The 26834-nt window shown below is 41.6% G+C and overlaps 1 protein-coding gene across 1 annotated transcript in view; it reads right to left on the bottom strand.

Annotated features, from left to right (window-relative positions):
* LOC147301719 (transcription activator GLI2.L-like) overlaps positions 1 to 26834 on the bottom strand; it is a 93114-nt gene that overhangs the window by 62859 nt on the left and 3421 nt on the right. The window contains exon 2 of the mRNA XM_086282094.1: positions 16698 to 16806. Within this exon, the coding sequence (XP_086138220.1) occupies positions 16698 to 16797 (100 nt within the window). The 5' untranslated portion in view covers positions 16798 to 16806. The remainder of the gene's footprint in view (positions 1 to 16697; positions 16807 to 26834) is intronic.

Below are 26834 nucleotides of genomic sequence, written 5' to 3'. Positions count from 1 at the left end.
GAGCAGGCTGATTTAAAGCTAGGTCAGATCAGCAGCACATGAGCAGTCTGACCCTGAGCGTTGCCCCGTCGTCTCCTCTCAGGCCTCGACAGAAACGAGGGGCGACATCCGGCTGTGAAACCTTCAACTATAGTTAATGACTGTATTACAATATAAGCAATTGTAACTAGTATAACAGCTTGTTTGGTCACAGCTGAAGTGATTTTAGGAGGTAAAAATAAACCAAAGCATGAACAACATGGTGAGAACACATGCCTTTCACCTTCAGGACGTTGTAGGTTCAGACTTGTGTCAGAAATGAGGCTGCACAGTGTTCTGTATGGAGGAAGGAGTGATTTTTAGATTTATACTCATGAAACAATTCTGAATAAAATGCAGCTAAAATATAAAAAAATCAAAGGTTTACTTTTTTATGATAATTAATCGTTATGAACAATTTGGTTGGTATACACTGAATGCATACCAATCAAGGTATAAAATTTAATTGGTATGCATAATACTTTTAGCACTTTGGACGTAAATATTTTCTTGAATATAAGATTACCTGACCACAGCTCCAGCTTCCTCCTGTTAAAATGCAGGGAGAAGAATCGAGAGCCTCAAAATTCAATTCATATATATGCCAGTTCACATCAAAGCTGTCTGAAAGAACTTAAATAGGAACACGAACAGTCCTCAGTATTACAGAGGACCCTCTAACAGTCAGATGATCCGCTGTGAGCAGGAGTGAAGAAAGAGACCTCCAACCACCAGCCTCAGCCATCTGAAAGACCTCAAACACAAAATGAAGCAAAGAGAAGACTACAGTTAAAGTCCTGCAGCAGTGGCATATAAACACATGCCAGTGGCTCCTGTTACCCAAAGGAGGCTCCTGCAGTGGACACAGACAAGTTTCTGCCGTGCTCTCAAAAATGTCAGAATCACAGTTTCAAACATAAAGATTTGATTTAATGATCTGATGAAGCTGCAGAAGCATGTTCCTCCTGCCTCATGTTTCAGAGAAACGCCAAAAAAGCTTTTCTGGAAACTATTCAAGTCATTTGGATCATTTTTGAAACGCTAAGACTCGAGGACATATTTCTCAAAAGCCAACAATCACATGTGCATGAGTGCAGGGTTGGGGTCTGCTGGATAATGAGGATTTGTTAATAACTGTATGCTGTATGCTCTCCCCCGACTGCAGCATCACTCCACTTGTTTGTTTTGGCGGTTTACTCAGCTCGCTCTGATATCCATGGTTTAAGAGTGCTTTGCAAATATGGCCTCCACAGTGACATTTACACTGATCCCTCTGTTTGCACTGGGGGTCACAAGTTAAACTAACACACACAAGCAGCATTTCCACATGTTTTCTGTCTGACTTGTGCAGATGTGCCTGCAGTAATGAAAAGAAGTCTGGGTCTTCATCAGCAAGTCCACCGCTACGGCCTGTTTATACACAGTAAGATGGCCCTCCACCACCACCACCACCAGTGTGTTTAGAGGGGATCTGTGGTCAACTTTAGAGCTTCGGAGCAGCTCTGACTGAGCTACAGCTCTCTAGTCTGTGGAGCCCTGGCTTCCTCAGCTGCCTTTGAGAAGGTTTTTATTAAATTAGCATCTAGTTTTACTTTTGGAAAGCTCAGTTTCTTCCAACTTGTGTTGGACTGAATGCTGTTCTGATGAAGATGACTTGTTCCACTGGTGGAAAAATGGTTCATCCCTGTGAATCAAAGCCTCAAACCTGAGACTGATGTAAACACTCAGTTTCAGACAATTTTTTTCTACTCTTGGCTCTGCATGATCTCACAGAGTGGGGGAAATAACTAATAGGGTCACCTCAGACACAGAAGCTCCTCCCATCCTCCTCTGTTTAGGAGTGTCAACCAATCAGGGGGAAGCTGGCTTAAAGTGTGAGGCATTTGAACTGATTTTTTATTTTTCAGAAACAGACAGTGGAGAGTTCAGATGATGACATATTTCTGTGTGCCTCTAAGATCTTAAATCTTAGAGGCACACAGGGAAAAAACTGGGTTATCTATACTGTAGCAGAGACTTTTGCTGATTTAAATATTTTTTTTAAGTAGCATTCAGCGAACCAGAGAACAAATATATGATTTCGTGTCTTTATGTTTTCATTAAAATCAGCGTTTCTGTTTTTGGAAAAAGTCTAATTTGTCTAAAACCCACCAACATCAGCTTGGTCAGGACCGCTTTGATCAAAAGAAGGTTTTATTAATTCTTTCAGCATCAGGATCAATCACCAAAGACATGACAGGAGCAGCTATGGTGGAGGTAGGCTGTGTTTAATAGCTGGATTAGCAGTCTGCATTTACAGTTTGTGTCAGAGTATAAATGCACAGGAAGAAAATAATGGTGCTCTCATACTTAGCATGGGGTATTAATGCAGTCACACTGGAAGCCACCAGGATGACAAGAGTCCAGCTGATAGCTGTAATCAAGTATTTTCAGGATTTACCATCAAGTCATCTCACTGTTCTCCAATATGTGCATCAATACGCTCCTCCTCTGTTTCATATTGGTGTTCATGTCAGGAGGATCCCAGCTTATGTGTTTCTGTGAAGTTTAATCAACTCAGATTTGTTCGCATTCACCTGATTGCACAGACTTTGCATGTGTTGAAAGTTATGGCAATGATGAGTCAGTAAGCCTATAGGTGCTACTGCTGCTCGTGCAGACTACTTTGCAACCCTCCTCCACCATTCCTGCTCTTTCCATGCAGTTTCGTGCTATAATCAGCATCATATTGACTGCAGATATACATAAAAATCTTTTATGACAACAGTGGTCCAAACCAAACTGATTTTCGTGGCTTATCTGTGAGAATTTTGACAGTTCTGCACCTCCCAAACTCCAACCACGGAAGGCGACACATACATTTAGTCATAGCTCTTTCAGCTGAATGGTGACAAAGCAGCTGGTCCCCATGCAAGTGTCTGTGTGCTGAGCCCAGACAAACCTGGGACCTGCCCCCCAAACCTCTAAGGCCACCTCTCAGAGGGGGCGGAGAGCTCATTTGTAGTCTAGTAGATGGGGAAAGGAGGGACACCATAGAGGAGGAGGAGGCGGTGGTGGTGGTTGGGGAGTTTTGGCTTAATCCTCTAAAACATCCATACATCGCTCCCAAGCGCTCACTCCCCACAGTTGTAAATCTGCAGGAATGCAGCCTGTTGTTTTTGGATCCAGTGCAAGGAAAACCTCAGAATCTCCAGAAGTCGCCTGAAGCCTGTGGTTGTATTTTTCAGGGCCGAGAGAGCCTCAGTTACTTTGATCCTCAAGCCCAAAACGCCACTTTCTCAGCTCTGGTTGTGTTAATCTGGGTTTCTCTTTATCTACTGTTTTCTCTGTTAAAAGGAAACTAGACAGGAGATGTTTGATCATCTTTAAGGTGCCAGGAAATGGCCTAAAGAGGAGGTATGAGGCATTAAAAGTGCCAAAGTTTGGTATGGACTTGCCAGATTCCCAGCAGATGTGAGGTGCCGTTCATCCCGTGAATCTAGGCCATGTTTTTACAAGTTTCCTTAATGACTGCTCGCAAGTCTGAAAACAACTAACAAGGAAAAATAAGTGCCTGGAAGTAGAATTTCTTTTTTTCTATCCAGCAATCTGTACCCGCCTATAAATAGATGAAATTTGAAAAAAAAAAATTCTGCTTTTACTTCAGTTCGTTTAATCTCGAGGCTCCTCAGACCAGCCGGTCCCCAGAGGGAAACTTCAGATCAAATGGTACGAGGGCATCTTGGAAAGTCATCAAGCTAAATGTTTACAAAGAGCCGCAGAAATGTGTGTGTGTGTGTGTGTGTGTGTAGGAAGCCCATTAGCCTCGATGATTGTATACGCAACGGGTTCACATGTGGAAATGCAGAGAGCCACTGTGATTACTGGAAACTGTACTGCACTGAGGGGCCGTGCTCAGGGGACACAGAGCCAGATTTGAGGCTTAAAAAGCACGTCTTTTGACACAAATCTGGGAAAACTCTAGAAATTTTTCACAGCTGATCCTGTGAAAAATACCGTACAGAACACTCCTGTAAACACAATAAGTAAACACTCCTGAGTGTCAGAGCAGACACATTCAGGCTTAATCTGAGCTCAGCCCAGCAGGTAACCGTACATTCGAGGCTCTTGGCTCCTTAAAACACATTCTTTGGTGTTGTGTTGGTCATTTGTTCATCTTTTCTTGTGGATTTTCTTTTTGATCTAGTGTTGCTTTTATTCTTATTAGTAACACACCAAGTTTTAATTGAACTGTCTCTTCCATTTGTTTCAATTTAACTTGAAATTTGTCCAAAATTTGTCTAATGTTTATCTCTCTGTATTCCCTGTCACAGCATGTTGCTTTAAAGCTGTGGTATAGACATATTAGTTGAGATAAAGCTCTGGAAAACGATGTGTAGTGACACGGCTGCAACCCAAAGATCCAGAAACACCTGTAATCTGCCCACAATGACTGTGATTGGTCTGTTTAGTTCCAACACTTCCTTATGTGCATTCCCAGCTACTGGTTCTTCTACTTTTACTTGGCAAGTGCAAGGTTGCTGGTTCAATTCCAGTCAGAGACACAATTCCCCTTTGGGTTACATCAGAAGGCCATCTACCTGCTAGAAGGAGCTTCTTCATTGGTTCTTCTGTTACGTTTCAGGTCATTCTCCATAAAGATTCAATGTGGAAGTATAAAGTACACTTTAGGTGTAGCAGCCACATCTGGGCAGCTTTCTGCTGCCCAGATGTGGCTCACATCTGTACAAGACATTTGCTGTTTTTGACCTTTTTAAAAGCCCACAAACCAGCGCTGCTGCGTCAGGTCATTATTTTGATGTCAATGATGCCTACAGTGACAGGATAAAGTAAATTGTACTTATATGGTGTGTGTGTTTCTTTTATCTATTTGAGTACTCAAACTGCTTTTTTATTGCAAGCCTCATTCACACAAGCACCTTTAACATTCACACTGATGGATGCATCGGGGGCGACTCCTGGTTCAGTATAGTGTCCAAGAATATTTCAACATGTGGACAGGAGGAGCTGGGGGATTTGATCAAGTCATCTTCTTCTTATTAGACGACAACCTAGATCACAGGTCCTTCAGAGAGTAATGGTAAATGGCCTGCATTTGTATAGCGCTTTTCTAGTCCCTAAGGACCCCAAAGCGCTTCACACTACATTCAGTCATTCACCCATTCACACACACATTCACACACTGGTGATGGCAAGCTACATTGTAGCCACAGCTGCCCTGGGGCGCACTGACAGAGGCGAGGCTGCCGGACACTGGCGCCACCGGGCCCTCTGACCACCACCAGTAGGCAAACATGGGGTTAGTATCTTGCCCAAGGATATTTGGCATGCAGCCAGGAGGCAGCCTGGGATCGAACCACCGACCTTTTGATTAGTGGCTGACCTGCTCTGCCACCTGAGCTACAGCCAACCCAGAGTGGATAGTGATGTCAGCATGTACAATAGTGCCAGTGCAGTCGTGCCAGCGGTGTACAGTTCACTCAAAAATCAAATATAGATATTTATTCTTTTCCTAATTGGAGAAGCTTGAGCACCATTTCGTTCCATTATATTCAAGTAAAGGCAGACATCTCTATCGCTCACACACAAGTCTAGATCAGGGGTCTGAAACTCATTTTACTTCCTATCTAAACTGATCTCAAGTGGCTAAAGAGTTAACTTTTAGCATAATAACCTCTATGAAAACATTCAGTGATTCCAAGAAGAGCAGAGAAGATTATTTATTATTATAATTTTAACACTGTAAATCCATCCAGTGGGCTGAACTAGGCCCTCAAGCAGGCTGGTTGTAGCCCCTGTGCCAGATGTTTGGCATCCCTGATCTGGATGGATAAAGAGGAACGTTTTTGTAAATAAGTTTGATTTTAAGGGTCACTTTATGATGAAACACTAACAATGAGCTTAGCATGAGCGCTCAGTGTCAGCTCAGCTCATCTGTGCAGCAATCCAGATCTGATGTCAGGGGGCTCTTTTTCTGGCCTCCCCGGGCTGGGCCTCATTTAGACAGAGGCAGAGAAGGAGAAAAGAACTGCCCCCTATTCTTCTTCTTCTTTTGCCTCCTCCTCGCCGTCTTCTCCTCCTACTTCTTCTTCTTCTTCTCAGGAAGATTAGTGGCCGTCCTTTTGGAGTAGGAAGTGGACGCTGAGTTTTTTTTCCCTGTCACATTTTTCTCTGCCAGCGGGCCTGACCCCCTGAGCGCTCCCCGTGCAGCTCGCTCGCCCGCGGCGGGGCCCCGCGCATCCAGCCACCATCAATTACTCACTGTCCACCCGGCCCGATAAAGAGATCTGTCCTTATCACGAACCCCGGCTCGCTTAAAATACTATTTACACAGCCCAGCCACGTCGCCATTCATCTAACGGAGGGAGCTCGGCGTGATCCCATTGTTTCTGCCCAACTCCAGTTTGACTCTGTGACACCCGAGGCAGATGTTTGTATTTGTTAAGCATCTCAAAGGAGGCCGGTTGCTGTCACGGCCAATCAGAGGATTAGTTTAAATCCCTAAAAAAACACACCACTTTAGTGAGGACAAAGAAAAAGTGGCAACTAGTCCCACATTAGTATTGTTTAAAAAAAAAGAGCAATTTTGGTGTTTTAAATCTTAACATTTCTTTATTTTGGCTAAAAACCCAGAAATAACCACCTGCATCGATGTAAAACAAATAAACAATTATCATTTTTAGCAAATTTAAATACATTTCTAGCTAAAAACTGGTTAACTGATCATTTTTCCTGACAGGCTTCCAGAATATATGTGCTCAGGAATGCTACAGCCTATTTAGGTGTGCTGCCCCCTCAACATCCCCCCCCCCACACACACACACACACACACCCAGCCTGCCCCGGGGAAGCCGAGGAGGTGCTAAGTACTTAGGCTCCTTCCCGGAGGACCAGCCGGGCTCAGCAGATAGACCTGGGAGGGATCGGATGGGGTGGGAGGCGGTGGGCGCCGACCGCGGCACATCAATCTCCCTCCCGAATGACAAACTCACTCTCTGTAAGATGTATGTCAGGAGCCGCCGAAACCAGTTAATCAAATCATTAGCGGCACCCAGTAGCTTCCTCTGGCCTAGTTTAGCGACACAGACTGAGAGGAAGCGGCGAGCTCCGGCTGAATGCTGCGAGAACAGAGAGAAATCTGCAGCCGGTGAAGGATTTAAAGGTCACATGGTTTTCACGTGTAATAACTCTGGTTTCAGATCAGCTCCGGGGCCAGATAAGAATAAACTAATAAATAAGTACACAACCACCGGGATATGCGGCCTCCATTTTTCTCAGAGGATGTAAAAGGATTTCATACCCACGCTTGCTTTAAAAATGCTCAGGTTCACTGACCAATCCCGACCCTGGAAACAGCAGGAGAGGAGACTGATGTTAGATCGAAACAGCCCTGGAAGAATACTCTAAATACACCAGGAGGAAAAACGGCATTTCCCAAGAATGAACTTTGAAGTCAAAGCAGGAAAAAGTGGCTTGAAGTGATGGATGATGTGGTATCACTGAAATCCTAAGAAGCACCACTAAAAGGACATAGTGGTAAGATTGAATTAGGTGAGCATAGCATCCAGAAAAACTCATCTCAATGGCACGTCCAGCCACTGGAACTGCAGATTTACAAATACTGTACTGCGAGGAGCATAAATACTGTCTGTATCGGTACAATGACAGCTCATAACCGTAGACAGAGTGTCAGAGTGGGTAAGAACACCTCTTCCACCCTTGTGGTCAACACCGGTGCCCCTCAGGGGTGTGTTCTGAGCCCTCTGCTATACACTCTCTTCACCCATGACTGTATTTCCTCCTGCGCGTCCAATCTCATTGTTAAGTTTGCAGATGACACTACAGTGCTCGGACTTATATCCAACAATGATGAGACAAACTATAGGACAGAGGTGCAACAACTAGAGTCATGGTGCCACGATAATAACTTGGTCTTAAACACCAAAAAGACCAAGGAGATCATTGTAGATTTCCAGAAGAGGGGCCATAACAACCATCTGCCTCTCTTCATTGGCAGTGAGGCGGTGGAGAGGGTGAGCAGTTTTAAATTCTTGGGGGTAACTGTGACCGAGGACCTGTCCTGGGGCAACCATATCACCTCAGTTGTACGGAAGGCCCAACAGCGCCTCTACTACCTGAGGAGACTGCGGAGCGCACACATTCCCAGATTTCTGATGTTGAACTTCTACAACTGTGCCATCAGCAGCGTTCTGACGTATGGATTTCTAGTGTGGTTCCCCAGCTGCACCAAGGCCGATCAGCAAGCACTCCAGCGGGTGGTGAAAGAAGCTGGCAGAATTATTGGAACAAGTCTGCCAGAGATCAGTAATATCTTCCCCACTCGCTGTCTGAGGAGGGTGCACAGTATCCTGCGGGACCAACATCACCCTGCGCGCCACCTTTTCCATCTGCTGCCCTCAGGGAGAAGGTACAGGTCTATACAGGCCAGAACATCCAGACTGGCCAACAGCCTGTAGCCACAGGCTGTGAGGCTCCTGAACTCTCTGCCCCCCTCTCAAGGACAATAACCATATCCAACTTCTTAATAGCAATGAACTGGTCTGCATTGGTGCATCATATCTTTATTCTCTTCCCCCTCCTGCCCCCCCCCCCTCTTTCTTAAATAGATAACTATCATATCTGATATCATATCTCACAGTACAATAATATTGAATGGGTTGCATTGTTGTATTTTGTCATGTTTCTCAGGTCTTTGTCTGAATTTCTACGAACATTATTGCTAAGGATTGTCTTATTGCATTGGAGTCACACTGGGTTAAATATGTACACTTGGGTTTTAAGGGGTATTTATTATTTTTTTCTTCTTTTTTTTGGGTTGTATGGAAGCCCCAAACGCAATTTCATTGTTCTTGACAATGACAATAAATAAATAAATACTTAAATACTTAAATACATATGTCGAGGTTTTTCACATTATGTCAGGCTCACATTCCTCAAGAGTTGTCCGCTACTTCCATTCAAACAACGGTTGCAGCTGTGTGCTAGCGACCAAAGCAAACACAAGGAGGTTCTTTTTGGTAGGGCTGTTAGATATAACGATATATATCGGATGACGATATAAAAACGTCTATCGTTTCATTTTACGCTATCGTTTGTTTCGTGGTGTCGCAAAATAAACTGTTTACGCCAATATTTTTTCATCGTTTGGATGGTCACTGTAGTGGCTATATTAATTTCTTAAAGTTCTCTCTTTCTCTTATATTTTATATAACCACACTAAGGACGGACATGCACCTGTTTTTATGCGTTGTGGTTAGCAACAACGATGGTAACACCATCGCATGTCCGCTTGTTTATGTTCCACATAAACCTTTCACAATAAAGCTCAAGATCCTGTTGAGACTTTTCAAAATAAACAGAATCACGTGAAGAGCAGATTATTTACGGATGAGAATTAAAAAAGAGCTGCCAGGTGCTAAAAAATAAACCTTAGACTCAAATGTTAGAACAGGCTTTTCCCCCGCAGCACGCCGTGTAATAAATACTCACAAAGAAATCGGCGGCCGTCACAACTTATGTCTAAAAATGTATCGTTTCATGCATCGGTTAAAACACTCGACTCCAGGTACATGACGCGCAGCTGGAAACACTTCCCGCAAGTCGAGCTGCCCGAGATTCACATAATTTACAGAAAATGTTACATTTTTGTGATTTATATCGTTATCGGGACGATAGAATTCTTATATCGGGATATGAGAGTTTGGTCATATCGCACAGCCCTACTGAGTGGTCTGTAGGCCACTCTTGTTTGCAAGGAAAAACCTGTCCTATGGGCATGTTCTTGGAAGCCATTGTGTACCTACTTTTTAAATTCTTCATAACGTATTTCGTGGTGACGTACGGTTACATACGGTTACATGCGGTTACGTGCGGTTACGTGCGGTTACGTGCGGTCATGTGCGTTTTGTGGCACAAGAAAGAAATGCAAATGGGGAACATCAGCAAGGCTGCAAGGCAGAAAGACTTCTGACCAAATAATCTAAGTACTGACATGTGACACCGTTGCTAATACGGCTGCACTGGCTCCCCATTGAATTCAGAGTCCATTTTAAGATTCTGGTTTTGCCTTTTAGAGCTCTTCATGGACAAGCACCAGCTTACATTTTTGAACTTCAACAGCCCTATGTCCCTCGCAGGTCGCTGAGGTCATGTGATCAGGGCCTACGGCATATCAGGCTGAGAACTAAGGGAGACTGAGCTTTTGCCACCGTGGCCCCCAGACTGTGGAACTCTCTGCGTCTAAGCTTAAGATCTGTGGACTCAGTAGTGTCTTGTAAAAAACAACTAAAAACTAATTTTTTTAGAATTGCATTTGGTTAACTTTATATCTGTTTCATGCAAAGTTTGATTTAAATTGGTTTAGACTCGTTAAGGAAGCGAGCTAATTTTAGCTAGAAATTTTACCTAAAAATCTGAACCGATTGCAGCAGCTAGCTAGGCTGCAATCTACCCAAATTTGCTATGGAGCCACATCAGCATTAGTATTTTTGCTCTTATGTGGAGTCTTATCATGCTTGGAGACAGTTGTTTGGTGGCGTTAGTGATTAGTAGTCTGCATTCTAAGCTATTTTTAGCTAGTATTGCTAACAGTTTTTGAATACCCTAAAGGCATAAAGGTGTTAAAAACAATGCACAGAAGTGTATGTTATGTATTACGCATAAAACTCCTTTTAATTTTAAATGGAGTGTTATTAATGTAGTTAACAAGGTAGGCACTGCTTGGCTCCTTTGATCCTAATGGAGGTTTTCCAGTTTATATTCACAAACTGGCCAGACTGGATGACTTTCAGGTAGTATGGGAGCCTTTATGGATCAAGTGTGCCTTTAATGTGTTTCCTCGACTACCTGAAAAAAGGCAATAACTCTAAATTTAACAAAATCACATTTCAGCTCAGCCTTCATAAAATGTCTCTGAACATATATGTATATAAACAGGCGGGGGGGATTTTACTCCTAATCCGGGGTGACTTTAATCCTCCGAGGCCCGCGTCTACAAACTGACACATACATCAATAAAAGCTTGGTGGCTTCTTTGTCATTTTCGCACATTTCTTAGTAATATTTCCCCCTCTAAATACCTCCAGTTATGAGAATGGGCCTGAAACCATAGAGGTCCCAGAGTTGGCGTAAATCTGCGTGCCGTGGCCCGGCCTGTATGAGCAGACAGATGCGTGCTGTCAAAGGAAATACAAGCACTCATTTGAATCTATTAACTGGGCAGCAGAGCCTCGGGCTCGGCCAGGCGAGGAGAGGGGAGTTCAGATTTTTTAAAATTATTTAAAACCCCGCTGCTGGGGCCGAGTGTTGGTAAATGACAGCAAACTTTGGTCCAGGAGCCGCCATGCCAGAGTTTTATTTTATGTTTCACTCTAAAAAAAACAAATCTCCTGAAGGGGAAGGCGAGGGGGTAGGGCGGATCATCAAACGGAGCAGATAGGAGCGTCTGGAGCACCTGGGTCCATCCTAATTGACTCGGAGCGTGGCGTCCCCACTTTTTAAACAAAGTGACTCTCACTTGAGCTTCATTATATGCGCACCCCATTTCCATAGGCCTCTGGGAACGGGACCCGGGCCGCTCACGTAAAATAAATGACCGCTCCATGATAAATGGTTCTATTAGCAATCCAGATTGTTAAACTGTGATATAACAGATCGGAGAGGGAGCGCGGGGGCCCATTCATTTTCCTCCCTTCTGCACCCGTACGTGGCTGTAAATAGCTTGTTTTTATGTGTAAATAACATATTAAAACTCGGCATTAGCCATGTCCTTTGATAGAGAGGAAATTGTTCTAAATAAATAACGCGGGACGGGAATATAAAGCAGGGCGGGCTGTTATGGAGCCGAGGCTCAGAGGTGGGCATGACTTAGGTGACAGGAATGCTGCAGACAGCAGTAAAGCATACGCTGCCAATAAAAGACGCCGAACAGCAGCCGTATATCCTCCACTTTTCCCAGCTTTGTTTGGAAATACGCTCTCAGGTTCAAGGACCTCGGCTCATCTGCCTCCCTCTCATGCTGCATATTGACTTATCAGGAGCTGGCAACAGGAATAATAATGCATATTACCACGATAAGTAATTGCTCTGTCCCGACACAGTGGCAGACGGTTGTGGTTTTTAGCACCGAGGCTGGATATCTGATTGGTGGAGACGGGCAGCGGGCTGGAGAATCGAAGCTTCTTGTTTATTTAAGATTAAAACACGAGGCTGATAGGGAGGAAGAGTTATGGAGAGACGTTTTATTTTAGGTAGGAAGAAGATTAAAAATGGCTACATATAAATATACAATAGTGCAGGCTTATTAAAGTTCAGCTAAAGCTGTGTTGAGGGTCAGAGGAGTTCATGCAAAGCGGGCTTATTCTGGATGAAAAATGGAGCTTCTCTTTCATTTTTCTGCAGCAAACTGCAGCTGTACCAGTAATCTTTCTCAAAGACTCAAAGTCGATTTTCTCTATTTAAGACTTTAATCTGACAGATCTTTGAACAAAAAATAATAATAATCAAAAGACATTTTAGAGCAGGGATGTCAAATACCCACTGGGCCAAATACAATCTGGCCCAGTGGGTGGCTCTAAAAAATTAAAAATGCAAAGAAATAGGACATAAATTTGGCTTTTCTCATTAACAATGAAGTATGTTGAGTTTTACAGCTTTCTTAAGACCCCATTGCTTTGAGCACCAGTGTTGATGTCATCACACAGCCACATCCATTTATACTTGCAGTTACCATTCTGTTGTACATTTACAATGACAATAATGAGCAAGTCTACTCGATTCTATTCTATTCTATTCTATTCTTATGGTGCTTTTGTGGCAACAGCAAAATGCTGGAGGTGACTAAAATCAAATTGGAGCTTGTACCAGTAGATGTGATGTCGTTTTTGTTGTAAATGTCAACAAAATAATAATGACCTCAGTCACACAGGCCTAGAGATCAATTCGCAACTATCTGGCAACCACTGGTCATGAGGGAAAAATGTTTTTTTCCTGAATTGGTTGGTGACAGGTTGCTAGCAGTCACATACTGAAATTGATTCCAAAGAGGGATACGATGCGGCACTATTTGCTTCTGTCGGTAGTAGATTGCTACGGTTGCTATAGTTTGCACAGAAGATGTCAACTTGTCTAGAAACACTTGCCAACTGGTCTCTGAGTTGTAATGAAACTGAAAAGTGGAACACAAAATGTTCCACTTGTTAGGTTTGCAAACTACAGGCTGGCACAGCATCCGCGCTAGCAATTGTAAAGAGGTTTCTGGTGCCGCAACTATTCACCTTTCCTCTTACGACTGATGGCTGTTTAATTGGTCGGGCTTGAAGTGGTGATTTGTGTGGTTGGTAAAAGCTCCTAGTTGTTGTTTTTTTCACTTTAGATGAATCGCCATGTATCAGAAATGTCCTGTTTTTATACTCACAGTCCACAGTTAAAATCTGGACATATTGGAATTATAGATTATCATTGTAGTTTTATTTATGGGATAATGAACTGCCAACTAAGCTAGGTACTGTTAGCTGGGAACTCGCTGAGAACTGCAGTCTTTCATCAAATATGCTTAAAAAAAGCAGTAATGTCACAGTGGCTATGTTCATGTTTTTACTTTCAGTTTCTGGGTCTGACATGCAGTACGATCCCCAGTCTCCTGGGTGAAAGTCCGAGAGTACGTTTCCTTAAGTGCCCAGATGCCTACCCTACATGTTGAAAGAATAGGCTAAGGGTATACCCAGTGTGTAAAAATGTGTGTCCAAGTGTTGGCCATAAGAAGAAAGCGTGTGGTTTTATTAAAATATTAAAGAAGTCCACGTCCAGAAATGGAGCGCCATTCACTTGAACCCAACATGTAGTCTCATATGAACAATTAAAGCTGTATTTCTTCATCATTGTGGCAGGCCACCAAGTTCTCCATTAATAAAGAGAAGAAATGTCACCAAATCACTGGCTGTATTTACATTTCAAACGCGGCCCACTCTGCATCCACGTCAGAGCTGCTCCACCAGGCCTTTTTTTTTTCATCCCTTTTATACACTGGCGGTAAGAACAAGGTCTTTTAACCTCATTATCGAGAGCTTTCATCACACGTTCACTGACATCTTTAAAACATGCATCTCTTTCTGCCTCTCATGTCACTTCACGAGACATTCATCATGAAAATACCTCAGCAGGTGGTTCATGTAGTTTAAATGTGGCTCAGCTGAAGGTACTCACACAATTTCATCTTCTTCTTTTCCTTATTTTCTGTCATTAATACAACGTTGGATTAAACATCACTGAAGCTTCAGAAAAGCAGATACATGTTTCTAAAAGTAACCATTGTTATTTTTACTTCTGTAGTCAGCCAGTCAGAAGAAAGCAGGTTTTTAGGGAGTTGGACCCTAAAGATTCATGAGATAAAATGGCTTGTCTTATAAGATGAAGTTGAACGCCAGTATAAGCTGATTCAGTTAATAACTGCCTCTGCTGCTGTTGGAGGTTGGAAACTGTACTACTGTCGGTCGAAGACAGAGGAAGAGGAGAGGGGAGAGGCATGTTAGGAGATAGTGAGAGAGAAGGAAAGGCAGGAGTGTGGAGGTGAGAGTAGAGACCCCCCAATTCGAAAAGCCAAAAGATGATTTCCAATTTCATATCTAAACCTGTAGCTATACTAACTCATTCAATCTGTTTTATACAGTCTGGGTAAAATGGCTCACGTTTCTATGGCCAGTGAAACCAAGATTTGAGGTAATAATTGAACGTCTCTGCAAATCTCAGTTACTTTAAGCTCTAAAAGAAAGTTAGCAAAGTGGAACTGTAACAAGGCTGAATAATTTTATATAAATATAATTAAAATGAAAATATTGATTGATTTTATGCATTAATGGGACCCCCCCCCCCCCCCCCCCCCCAAAAAAAAAAAAAAAAAACAATAAAAACAATTAAAAAAAAAACAATCTGGCTAGTAAAAATGTCCAGCTATCACCTCATCCTAACTCACTCATCTTTGCTCATATCCAGTCTTCCTGCAGGGACCTGTACACATTAATACAGGCTGAGCATAGACTGTGGTTTATGAGTTATTAGCAGATCCACATTATATTATAAGACAAAAGTGAAGTGCAGTGATTCTGCTTTCATCCAACAGGATGTGACTGCAAACAGAAGTCTCATTATTAGACGTCTATAGGAACGTGAGCCTACTTCTCACATTAATTATGAGCTCAGTAAATATTTTCCGGATGTCACTCAGGACCTAATAGTCACTCAGACAGGAGCAACTCGAGGTTCAGTATTTTGCCCAAAGATACTTTAACACGCACAGAGAAGTTGGGGATCGAACCACCATCCTTCAAAATACGATTACCGGACAACCTCCTCTACCTCTTGACCCCATCCAGTTTTAGGTTGTGTTGTGTTAAAATATAAGACGTACGAAATAAGTAATACAATACAAACACAACAATTAACTTACTGTTGAGTTTCCTGATAGAAAAAACTTGCACAAAAGGTTTTGTGCTTAGTTCTAGTTTGTAGTTTAACCCACATTCACTGCAATAAGGTTGGCGTGACCAAGGCTTTCAGTTTGACCTCGGATTTGTGGTTTAAACTGGTTTAACTAATCATTATTATTAATTTCATCAAATTATTCCTGATAATCACATGAGTACAAATAAAGCCCATTTTCTGAATGGGCTTTATCAAGTCCATATAGTTGCAAAAACACTGTGAAAGGTAAGGCACAGGCAGGTTAAACACTTAATTCATTGAATTATTAAAGATTAACTGTTGGAAAATGATAGGAAACCAACTCCATTTCCTCTACGTCTCTATTCAAACAACACACTGAGTTATAATATCCAATAAAACTTGACAAAATACAAGTTGTACTAACTAGAAAATCCTTTGTGATTTGGCGAGGTGCTGACTTTTGGGCCGCGTTGCCAGCTTTGTCGCCTCTTTACCAGTTAATGAGTGTTTCTTTATAATGGCAGGCCACCAAGTCCTTCATGAATGAGTAAAAATGTCACTAAATCACACGTTTAATTTGCATTTCAAAGCCAGCCCATCGGCTTGCATCTTTGTCGATCTCTGAAGCTCCGTGTCATCAGCTCCACTTTTTTTTTTTGCCTTTATACTCTGGAGGTAAGAACAAGGTCTTTGAGCCTCATTATGCCAAGCTTTCATCACACGTTCGCTGACATCTTTAAAACATGGGTTCTCTCTTTCTGTCTGTCCCTCCCTTGTGAGACAGCATCGGTGCTACTCTTCATTTAGTTCAACAACACAAACATTCACCTGCCCCAACACCCCCTCCCCACCACCACCACCTCTCTTGTTATCCACTCATCAGCGTTTACAAATGGTGCCACACTCCTTGACTGTAGACACTGGGCCTTGATGCCCATTAATGATGCTCATCTGAGCATTGTCTACTTAGGATTCCTATCAGACATCTACTGTAAGTCACCTCTGACTGCTGCTAGTATCTAAGGAGAGCCACGAGCATCAGCTCCCTAGTTGGCGCCTTGTCTTTGAAATGTATATTTCATCACTTGGTTTGCTCCCCTCTTTGCCCCCTGGCTGAACACTTGGGAGACCTCGGTTCACAGCGTGGCGAGGCCTGATGCTGGGCTCCAAACTCAAATTCAGTCACTGGTTTAAGGAGAAAGTTTTAAGAAGTGCCTTACCTCTGGTCTCTGAGGGTGAGGGTTTCTTTGGGAGGTCGGTGAATCCGCTACCGTCCATTTTGTCTTTTTTATCTGTGGCTCTCTGTGGTGAAGTCTCCATGGTCGAGAGCTGCAAAAGCAAGAGGAGACAAAAAGAGGTGTTAGAGCCGACCAAGTTGAGCACACTCGAAAGAAAGTGTTCATTTAGGCCAGGAAAAGGACACTCCACAAACACTCTGGAAGCACTTAAGAGTACTTAGAGGTTCCTGAAAAATACCCAAAGAGAGCCTTTTTAGGCCAAGACCTCAAAATGGAACAGCAGCTATATTAAATAAATCTTTTAAAGTAGTTTTAATACATGTCTAACAAGTTAACCTCTTTACATCGACCAACATAACCAAGTTCTGTTATGGTTCTGTTAATATCAACCTCTTTTTTTATGAAGTTTCCACCTCCAAGCAGAAATTTCACTTTAAAATCAGCACAAATCGACATATAAGATATTATTTGAAAGATAACCCATTCAAAAAACTCTGGACTCTTAATTTCTGAAGATGTTTTTTCAGCACCTTAAAGCTTTGCCAGCATTTTGGTTGGACAGTACATTTATAATTATATGGAAAAAATTATTCTGAGGGGGGCAAATGCACAAACGCACTGTGCAGCCAACACACTGTAACTTATGGACCTCCATCGATGACCCTGACAGGGCTGTACGCCGAAATGCATCAGTCAAACAATACAGTTCTTTGACTTCTGACTCTTCACTGAGTCTCTTAACCCGTAGTTGGAATTAAACTGTGTTGGACTGCAAGAAGTGATCGTAATACACAAATCAAAGCTCACTATATCATCTATAGTTTCGTGAATTTGGGGAAATATCATCAAATATTTCCTTGAAGAAGAAAAAGTTGTGAATGATCTGTGAATGAAGGTGCTGCTATAAAATCTGAACATAAACCATCAGCTAGTTCCACTTGGTGCTGTGATTGGCTCAAAGCCAAGCACCATTCGTTAGTCACCCACGAAGGGGTGAGATAATCTCACAGAGCACCAAGCAAACATGTCAGAGGATTTTACGATGAGCAGCAGCTCACTTCACGAGATTTTTGTCTTTTTGCAAACTCTCGCTATTCACGACTCAATCTGCTCCACTGCCACAAGGAAGGGGGGACTCGGGGGTCACCATGGGGGTCAGTTTGTGGGTTAAAGGGGTTAGAGGATAAGGAGGTGGGGGTCTTAGCTCGCATGTCATCAAAGTTTATTTGACTACTGACCTTTCCACCACTGCTATTCAGAGCTGCTGCGTGGTTTAAAAAGTTGGAACAATACAACTTTATCTTCAAAGTTGAGATGGAGATGAAGAGGACTCTTAATTCAGCTTCTATAGTGTGACTGGGATTTTCCTTTAAGGAGGAAAAAACTAAACATCTGAGAACCTGATTTCCTCCTTCTGTTTCTTTAATAAGCCTGGCAGATCAGATTGGACTGGATCCAAAACCAGCAGAAGTAAATCTGGTGTCAAACAATGGGCACCACTGGCAACAATCCCATGCATTTAAAGATGAAAATACGGATAGAAAGCGATTTACATGACACGAAAGAGGGTCAGTGTAAATTAATTACACAGACATCTGATCATTTAAGTTGTTTATAAATTTAGAAACCTGATAAGAGTTTGCCACATGCCACCTACTCAACAAGAGCCAAAACAGGTAATCAGTTAGTACTATGCTGGTATATCGTTCTAAAAAAACATTTTTGGTCTTTTAATATAAAACAAAGCAATATAAGTTAAATAACTTCATTTTCAAATTACTTTATCAGATGATGTTATGCACTAAACGTCGCTAGACTGGTGAGGCTAACTGACAGTTAGCTGGCTAAATGGTATAGCTTATTAATATTAGTATATTTGCTTATTTTATTAGCAAAACCGTATCACAGTAGAAATGCTAGTTCAGGACTAGCTTGCATCAAAACCACAACAAATCTTTGGATTAATTCAGTTTTTTTTTTAAAATGAGTCTACATATCAAGAATTGACTGAAAGTCGTGTAAAGAAACCAATGAAAAATTCTCTCAGCTTAATTATTCAGGTTCATAATGTTTTTCTGACAACTTAAAATTGCTGATTTTTTTCAGTGCTAAAATGCACTGCTAATAAATAAAAATGGTAATAAGATTAACTTTATCATTAAATGTATATACTGTAAGTTGTTTTAAGTCTTTTGCTTGTAAGCTTTTTACATTGCAGTATTGCAGTATTGCAGTATTGCATTGTAGTTCTGTTACTGTTTTGGAGCAACTGTAACCCACATAATTTCTTGAGGGATTAATAAAGTATTCTGATTCTGATTATTTCCACTAAAGTACATTTTCTGAAAACCCTAATGTTTTTACATGATAAACTGACATATGCAGATTTGGTCCCTAATAGAGTCTTTGGTCCTGCCCCATGTATAATATCTTCTGTATCTTTTTAATGATTTAGTGGCAGTTTCAGAAGACAGACCTCTGACCTTTTGGCTCCAACAACAATCTGGCTGCTGTAGGTTGCAGACTTTGATAAACCTTCAGTTCACTGAGTTTGTCAGTGACCAAAAGTCAATTTACTGCCTCTAGTGAAAAAGCAGGTAGTCTGACTGACAGGTGTGCCTGCTGTCTTCAGGATGAATCAGTGTAACAGGTGTGAGAGGACAGCAGTGGAGCCTCATGGGAAGCTCCTCACCACACACAAACCTCTTTTAGTTGAGGTGATAAATGAGGCACGTAATGGCAGCCTTTCACGCCTACAGCCCTCTGATGTGTCCTCGCAAATCATTATTAGTCAAGCTTAACATTTACTGTTCACACATTTAGCTGTGTAGGCCTCTCAGAAAACATTCGTCTCTAAGAGTCACAGTTCTTGGCCTAAAAAGGGGATTAATTACTTGGGAAATTGTTGTAAAGACACAAAGGCAGAAATACCAATTGCTAAACTTACAAATATGACAGTTATTTAATTTTATAATGTAAACTTCTAACATGATTCAGAATTTTCAACAATACATTAAAAAAAAGGAAATAGAAATGCATAAGAGGAACTGACAGCATGGTAGTTGTAGGCTGCGCCAACCTGAGGTGTAGTTACACTTTCAGGGGCGTGCATGTCGGGTTAATCTAGATCTATGTAACACTGTAGGGTTTCAGGAGGGCTAACAATGTCCGTACAGTATAGATTCAACACATTAGTCTGTCAGTCACCAGCTAACACCACCTAACTTGATTGGTAAAACAAATATACCTGCTAATTAATTGTGAGCATCAGACTAATAACTTATTCAAATTTCACTTAATAAAACCTGAACTGAACTTTTTTCCCTGCGCAGTTCCAAAGATACAATTAGTTCATTTCATAGTGACACAAGTTGCAAAAGTGACCATATTAGGAAAAAAGGGACATTATCAGCTAATGCTTGCTAGCTTTGTTAGCTAATTGGTGTTGAATGACAGATTAATAAAATACCAAAATTTCACTCACTAAACTTTAACCAAAATCCTTTTTTTCCATTTAATTTTTTATATCAGGTCTATCTCTTGCTAGCTTAGTAGCATCTGTAAATGCAAAAGTGGCCATATTTGGATGACATGATGGAGTCATCAGGTGATGCCAGCTATTTATTGGCTAAGAAGTGCTGAAGAACTGCCAAAGCACTAATTTTCTTGATAAAAGATGAGCTTGCACCCTACCATTTTTTCTCTTTAGCTCTAAAGACATACGATCAACTTGACTTGCTTTACTAGCTAATAACTTATAGCTAGTAAAGTTAGCTAATAACGTTATCTAGCACGATTTCTGTTGTGTAGCTGGAGGTCACATATGTTTGTTTTTTTAATTCCTCAAAAAGTCTACAAAGTAAACTATGGTGAAAATTAAATGGCGAGCATGGCAGTGAGCAAAAGCATCAGTGAATTTACTCGTGGGAGTATCTAACAACCACGTTAGCAAGTCAACAGTTCAGTCAGTGAGGTAATTAAGCGTGGTCTCCCACTGTTGTCTGTCGGTCTTTTCAAAAACCTCACAATGATTCATTTGAGTGGAAAAGCTCAGAAAGAGAGCCCTGCAATGGGGTTATTTAACGGAACAACAGCTTCAGTGCGTCCCTCCCCCGATTTCTGCAGAGTCATTGTGAGGAAATCAGCGGCTGTTTATCCTGCCAAGTCATCCTTTTCCCGTCACTCTAAATCACAAACACAGCAGTTTGTTTAACTAACACATCTGACTTTAATTTTTATGGCTTTCCTGGTCGCAAACGTACAGTTTTTAACTGTGCAATCATGCACAGTCTGCACAACCTGTGTTTTTTTTTTCTTTCTGTGCTTGCCTCCGCTCTGAAATTTCAAAGCAAGTCACCTGAGAGAAACACCTTTGCCACTGTGTAAATTAACTAACAGCCGCTGACACACAGGATATATCTTCCTCCTGTGGAGGGCCACGACTTCTAGAAATCAAAGGGCCTGCAGTGGAAGGGTATTCCCTGCGTCCGGGAAACAAATGCCTCTCCTTTCTAGGTGTACTCGAGTACAGTTTGGCTCATCAGCCAGCGTCTGCCTGAATTATTAGAGCAGCTCTTGTCAGGCAAACAAATGACTCTGTCTCGACTCAAAAGGTCACAGCGCAGTGGAGTAAAATCACAGAGCACGCAGTCAATTCCTCGGAGCGGTACCCCCTTTTCCAAGGGCCACTTGCTGGAATTTATGGCTGGGGCCTACACCTATTCTCCCTTGAATAATAGCTATCCCGTAAAAGAAGCCGGGGTCGGTGGCAAGTCTAAAATAAAATAAATAGAAGGGGTGGTTGTTTACTGTGTGAAAGCACAAACAGAGGCTAACGGTGACATGTGGATTTATACCGAGGAAACGTCCCCCGCGAGGCCCCCATTTGTCCCTCAGCTGATGGTAAACAGACTCGGACCATCAGCCAGGCTGGATGTTTCTCCGTGAGATTCCCCTCAGAGGAGGATGTTCAATATCCTGTGGCTGATCTCCTCCTGCCCTCGCCAACAGCAAACAGATGTGGCGGCCGAGTTCAGAGGAGAAAGCAGCACGGCGGGATGAATGGATGCCTCCCACCTGAGTGCCATGGCATGCCCTGACCTCACTTTTATGTTGTTTTTGAGGCAGCCCAGAGCTTTCTGCGAGGCTCGTAGGAATTCAGAGCACTCATGTTATTTCAAAGCTGGAAATAAAACCCACATTTTACCTGAAAGAAAATGTTTTAAATAGGTACGAAAAAAATCATACATATACACCAAGAAGGAGATGTTTCATACACTACAACCAGGAGTTTGGACCAGCCGCCTGTGCCACATGGTGATATGAGCACTGAAAGTTTAACAAAAAGGCTCTCTCTGAAGTTTTGGTTTTAGTTTCTTTGTAGAGCCTAAATGTGTTTGTCAACCATTAAACCATTAAATTTAAAATATTTCCATTTCCTGTACTACTGTTGAAAAATGCTGGAAATGTAATTAAAAAGCATCAAATTTGAACCCATCACTACGAGGGCCTGTACCTGGGAAAATGTTTTAAGTAAAGCTACCAATTAAAATATCAAAATAAAACTTTAGAGACATTTAACCAGAATTTTTAAACTCATTTACCAAGATGTCCCCATGTTTTGTTACCTTTTTCATTTTTTGTGGCATTTTTATTAAAATGCTTATTTATTATAAATAAATACAAACTGCCATTTCATAATATTTTATTACAATTTGATACAAATTTAAATATTTATAGATTTTCTAATTCTAACAGTTTATCTTAACTAAACCATAATTTAGTTTTACTTATAACACAAGAATATTATAGAACACAAGTTTGAAATTCTTCTTTTAATCTTACTCAAAATTGTATTTTAATATACTATATTTCTAATAAAAAAAAATGTATGAATTATTTTTAATCTGTGTTTTTTGACAGTAGAGCTTTGTGATACCTGACTGGTGTTTTGTATTCTCCTTACCTGTTCTGTTTGAAATTCTTTATTATTTATTTTTAGTCTTCTAAATCTCCTCAATAATTCAATAATAACAAAACTCACGCAGTCATCTCAGACACAGAAGTGAAAATGAAACACATAAACAGGGTTAATGTGTTATTTACTTTATCAATTAGATGATTAATCAGGATGATATTTCTTTCAGCTTGTACATGTGAGAAATTCAGTTTTATTGTTATTGAATGTATTTGCATTCATTTCGATAAAGAAGCAGAGCTTAGATGTTCTCACTTCTTTCCCTACGTTTAAATGATTAATCTGGATTTTAAAGGGTCAGACACTTCCAGCTGACATTAACTGAAATTTTAATTTTTAATTGTAATACCAAAAACATTAAACATCAAAGTTGAAAAACAAATGCTCAGATATCCTGTTTGATAGTTCTGTCTCCAGAGCAGGGATTATCTATCAGTTCTGCCTTACAGTGGATCTATTCTGCTCATTTGCAAAATAGATCCACTGAATAGCTTTGCATGATTCACAGCTTAAAATAATACTGCTGTGTCCCTAATGTTTTGGTAAATTACTGGATCAAGTCACAGTTTACTTGAGTCCTGCACGTGTTTCAGGTTTGATTCCTGACACTTAATCCCGTTACCGTGAGTAAAACACCTAAAGTGTCTCCCTTCTCCTTCTTCTCTGCCTCTTTTTTATTAGGTTACACTCTGAAGGACCGCCTGAGCGTGCCGATGGCGTCGAGTCCACGCTGACCAATCGCTTTGATCCCTGACCCCCAGCCAAATGGTCCATCTACAGCCCGGCCTCTTGCTGTTTTACAGCCTCACTTTGGACCGCAGACTTCCTCCTCGCTGCCTGGGTGGATCTACAGTAAATCCTAAACTTTGGTGATTCTGGAACAGGTCTAGTATTTTCCATAGTGACACACAATTGCTGCACAGCTCAATAAATAACTAATATAACAGTTACATTATCTACACCAAACACAGATTTGGTTGGATATATCATGGATATTACAGCAGTACAGATTTACATCAAACTAAAGGCCTCATAGCCTGAATGATGAATCATAATTTCTTTGTTGACTAGAGTCTGAATAAGTCTGTTTTTGCTGTTTTGAATGAGCAGTTATTTATTTTAATTACATTTTTACTCATTGAGCTCCTTTATTTGATTTTTACTTCATGTTTTATTTAACTGAGCTCCTTTCTTTTGAGTAGTTTTTACATCATTCACCTTTTTTTGCTTATCTTATCTTATAAGCTGAGCGAGTGTCTGTGCATCTGCAAGCTGCTTTGCAACCCACACCCATCCCCACCTCATCCTCAAATGCACTTTCTGACATCCGACACCACCTCCATTGTCAAGTTTGCTGACGACACTGCTGTTGTGGGCCTGATCTCCGACAACATCGAGACGGCCTACCTGGAGGAGATTAGGAACCTGGAGACCTGGTGCCAGGAGAATAACCTCCTCCTAAACATCAGCAAGACTAAGGAGCTGATCGTGGACTTCACTACAAAGCAGGCGAGGAATTACAAACCCCTCATCATCAGTGGCACGCCAGTGGAGAGAGTGGACAGTTTCCGATACCTGGGTGTCCACATCACTCAGGACCTGTCATGGTCCTGTCACATCAACACCCTGGTTAAGAAAGCCCGTCAGCGTCTCTTCTTCCTCAGAAGACTTAGAGACTTCCATCTGCCACTGAAGGTGCTCAAGAACTTCTACTCCTGCACCATCGAGAGCGTCCTGACGTCAAACATCTGCACCTGGTTTGGGAACAGCACCAAGCAGGACAGACGAGATCTGCAAAGGGTGGTGCGCTCGGCAGAACGCATCATTCAATCAGAGCTCCCTGACCTGCTGTCCATCTACACCAAGCGGTGCAAGTCCAAAGCTAGGAAGATTATGATGGACCTCTCCCATCCCAACAATGGACTCTTCTCACTGTTGAGGTCTGGGAAGCGCTTCCGCTCCCTTAAGGCCAAAACAGAGAGAATGAAGAGGAGCTTCTTCCCCCAGGCTATTCGGGCCCTGAACCAGGTGTAGGACTGGACTCTCCCAAACACGTCACTATAAGACTGGACTCTCACACACGTCACCACACGCACCACCACACATTTCCTATAATCCTATAATTCCTATAATTTATAATCCTTATCTTTATAATCTCTTCTGCTATCTGCACATTCTTTACTGTAAATTCCGAAGTTAATTTGTAAATTTTTGTAGTAAATTGTAAATATTGTAAAACTTTTCTTCTGTCATTTAATGGTCGGGCATTGTACAGCTACAAGCATTTCACCCCCATGTCATACTGTGTATGGTTGTGTGTGTGTGACAAATAAAATTTGAATTTGAATTTGAATTTGAATTTATTTGTCCATAAACGGTCATGTTGAGGTTGACAACCCAACCAAATAAATAAATACTACTGATGGAAACAGCACCCTTATTTTGACTCCAGATGTTGTTACTGAACTCTTTTAAACTGCATTCTTACATTTTCATTCTTAGAGTTAGTGTTAGAAGTAGTAACTGTTCAATACTGTGACATGATAGCGAGGAAACTGCTGTGTGACCAGAGCAACCTGCAATAGAGCTGGAGGACAGGATGTTAAAAAGGATCCAGTGAACTTCAGACAAGAACTCGTTTTGTGTGTGGATGCTTCTCATTTCATAAAGATGTTTTTTATTAAATAAAAAAAAGTGGAAGTGTAAATCCAATCAGATTAAATAAATGCATCTTTAAAAGGCACAGATTACCTGTTAGCAGTGGTCATGGCAGGCTTAAGGTAAACTCAGACGACGACGCTGATGATGATGATGGTTTCCCTGTCAGCTTCTCTCTCCTTACGCTTGGTTTAACTTTTGTTGGTCAGGTTCACTTTCACTAACAGTAACATAACATGTTTTTGACAACTTGATTATTCTTATTTGACTTTTCTAGTGTCTAACTTCTGCACTCTGTGTGTGAGGAGGTGTCCTCACAGTGACAGGAGAAAGTAACGCACTGCAGCTTAAGAAAACACCAGCCATCAGAAAAGTGCAGCAAACCTAACAAAACACAACACAACCGTTTTTGGGGAGACAATAAGCTGACGGACCAGCTGTGGAAGTGACAAGCTAACAGTAAACGGCTACAACACTGATGAATCTTCTGCTCCTCATAAGTTTTGGTTTCTGTCACGTCTGTGTCCCCAGAATCATTCATTTTTGTTTCCTAATACAGTAAATTCAGATTCAGTAGATTCTTATTATTTTATGTATTTGTTAGGAAAGGTGTTTTAAGTCAATCCTGATGTGATAACACACATAAGAAGTGTCCTTGCCACAGCAAGAATTAAAGCTTAATCATATGGTAAATGGTAAATGAACTGGTTCTCACATAGCGCTTTTCTACTCAATATACTGAAAAGCACCTGAATCCAAAGTATCGGTATTAAAGAAGAACTAGAAGTAGTTGGGTAAATGCCTCTTTAATCGGCTCCTGCTGAACCAATGATCGAGGATGAGCTGTTGAGTTTATATGCCGGTAAAGGTGCACATCACTGCCATCCTACAAGCTGAATGACAACATTTGCAAACTTTAAGACCTTTAAAATGGTGTCGACTGCACGGTTTGGAGTTTGATGTGGTAGCGGTGCAAAGTGCTGCATGTTTAGTGCTCTCCCCAAAGAGTTTCAATTGACACCTCCTTCTGATGCTTTTGCTGCGTAGTAGACATGATTAGTAAATAGGAAAGTTCATCAGTTTTTATCTATTCAGAGCTAATGGGCCTTTAGTGAATGTGAACCAGGCATCATCCTGAGAGGAGATTTTTGGTCGTTTGGTCAGAGCAGAGCTGATACCTGCAGAGCCTCCTGGGAGATGAAGTCTATCCCCGACCCCTCACAGGTTCCTGTCTCAGAGTTTTGGGCGTGTCCGGGGGGGTCGGCAATCATGTACAAACGCTACTGAGGGGTGACTGATTGCTAAAGAATCCCAGAAGCCCTGCGGGGACGCCATGTGTTAAAGAAGTTGGAGAAGTATTTAAAAGAAAGTGGTTTTTTCTGTCAGCTGATGTAGTTTGGCAGCTTTTCAGAGCTCGTTTTAAGGCGAGGAAGGATGCAGCGTTTCCTTAACGTGTCAGCGCGTCATGGCGGGTGTCTATCCGC

Source organism: Aulonocara sp. 'chitande type north' Nkhata Bay, linkage group LG23, assembly GCF_057382095.1.
Source record: "Aulonocara sp. 'chitande type north' Nkhata Bay isolate Kocher_YH1m ecotype deep benthic linkage group LG23, A_spYH_male_GT1.1, whole genome shotgun sequence".
Taxonomy (NCBI): domain Eukaryota; kingdom Metazoa; phylum Chordata; class Actinopteri; order Cichliformes; family Cichlidae; genus Aulonocara; species Aulonocara sp. 'chitande type north' Nkhata Bay.
This window is presented reverse-complemented; position numbering and strand designations above follow the sequence as displayed.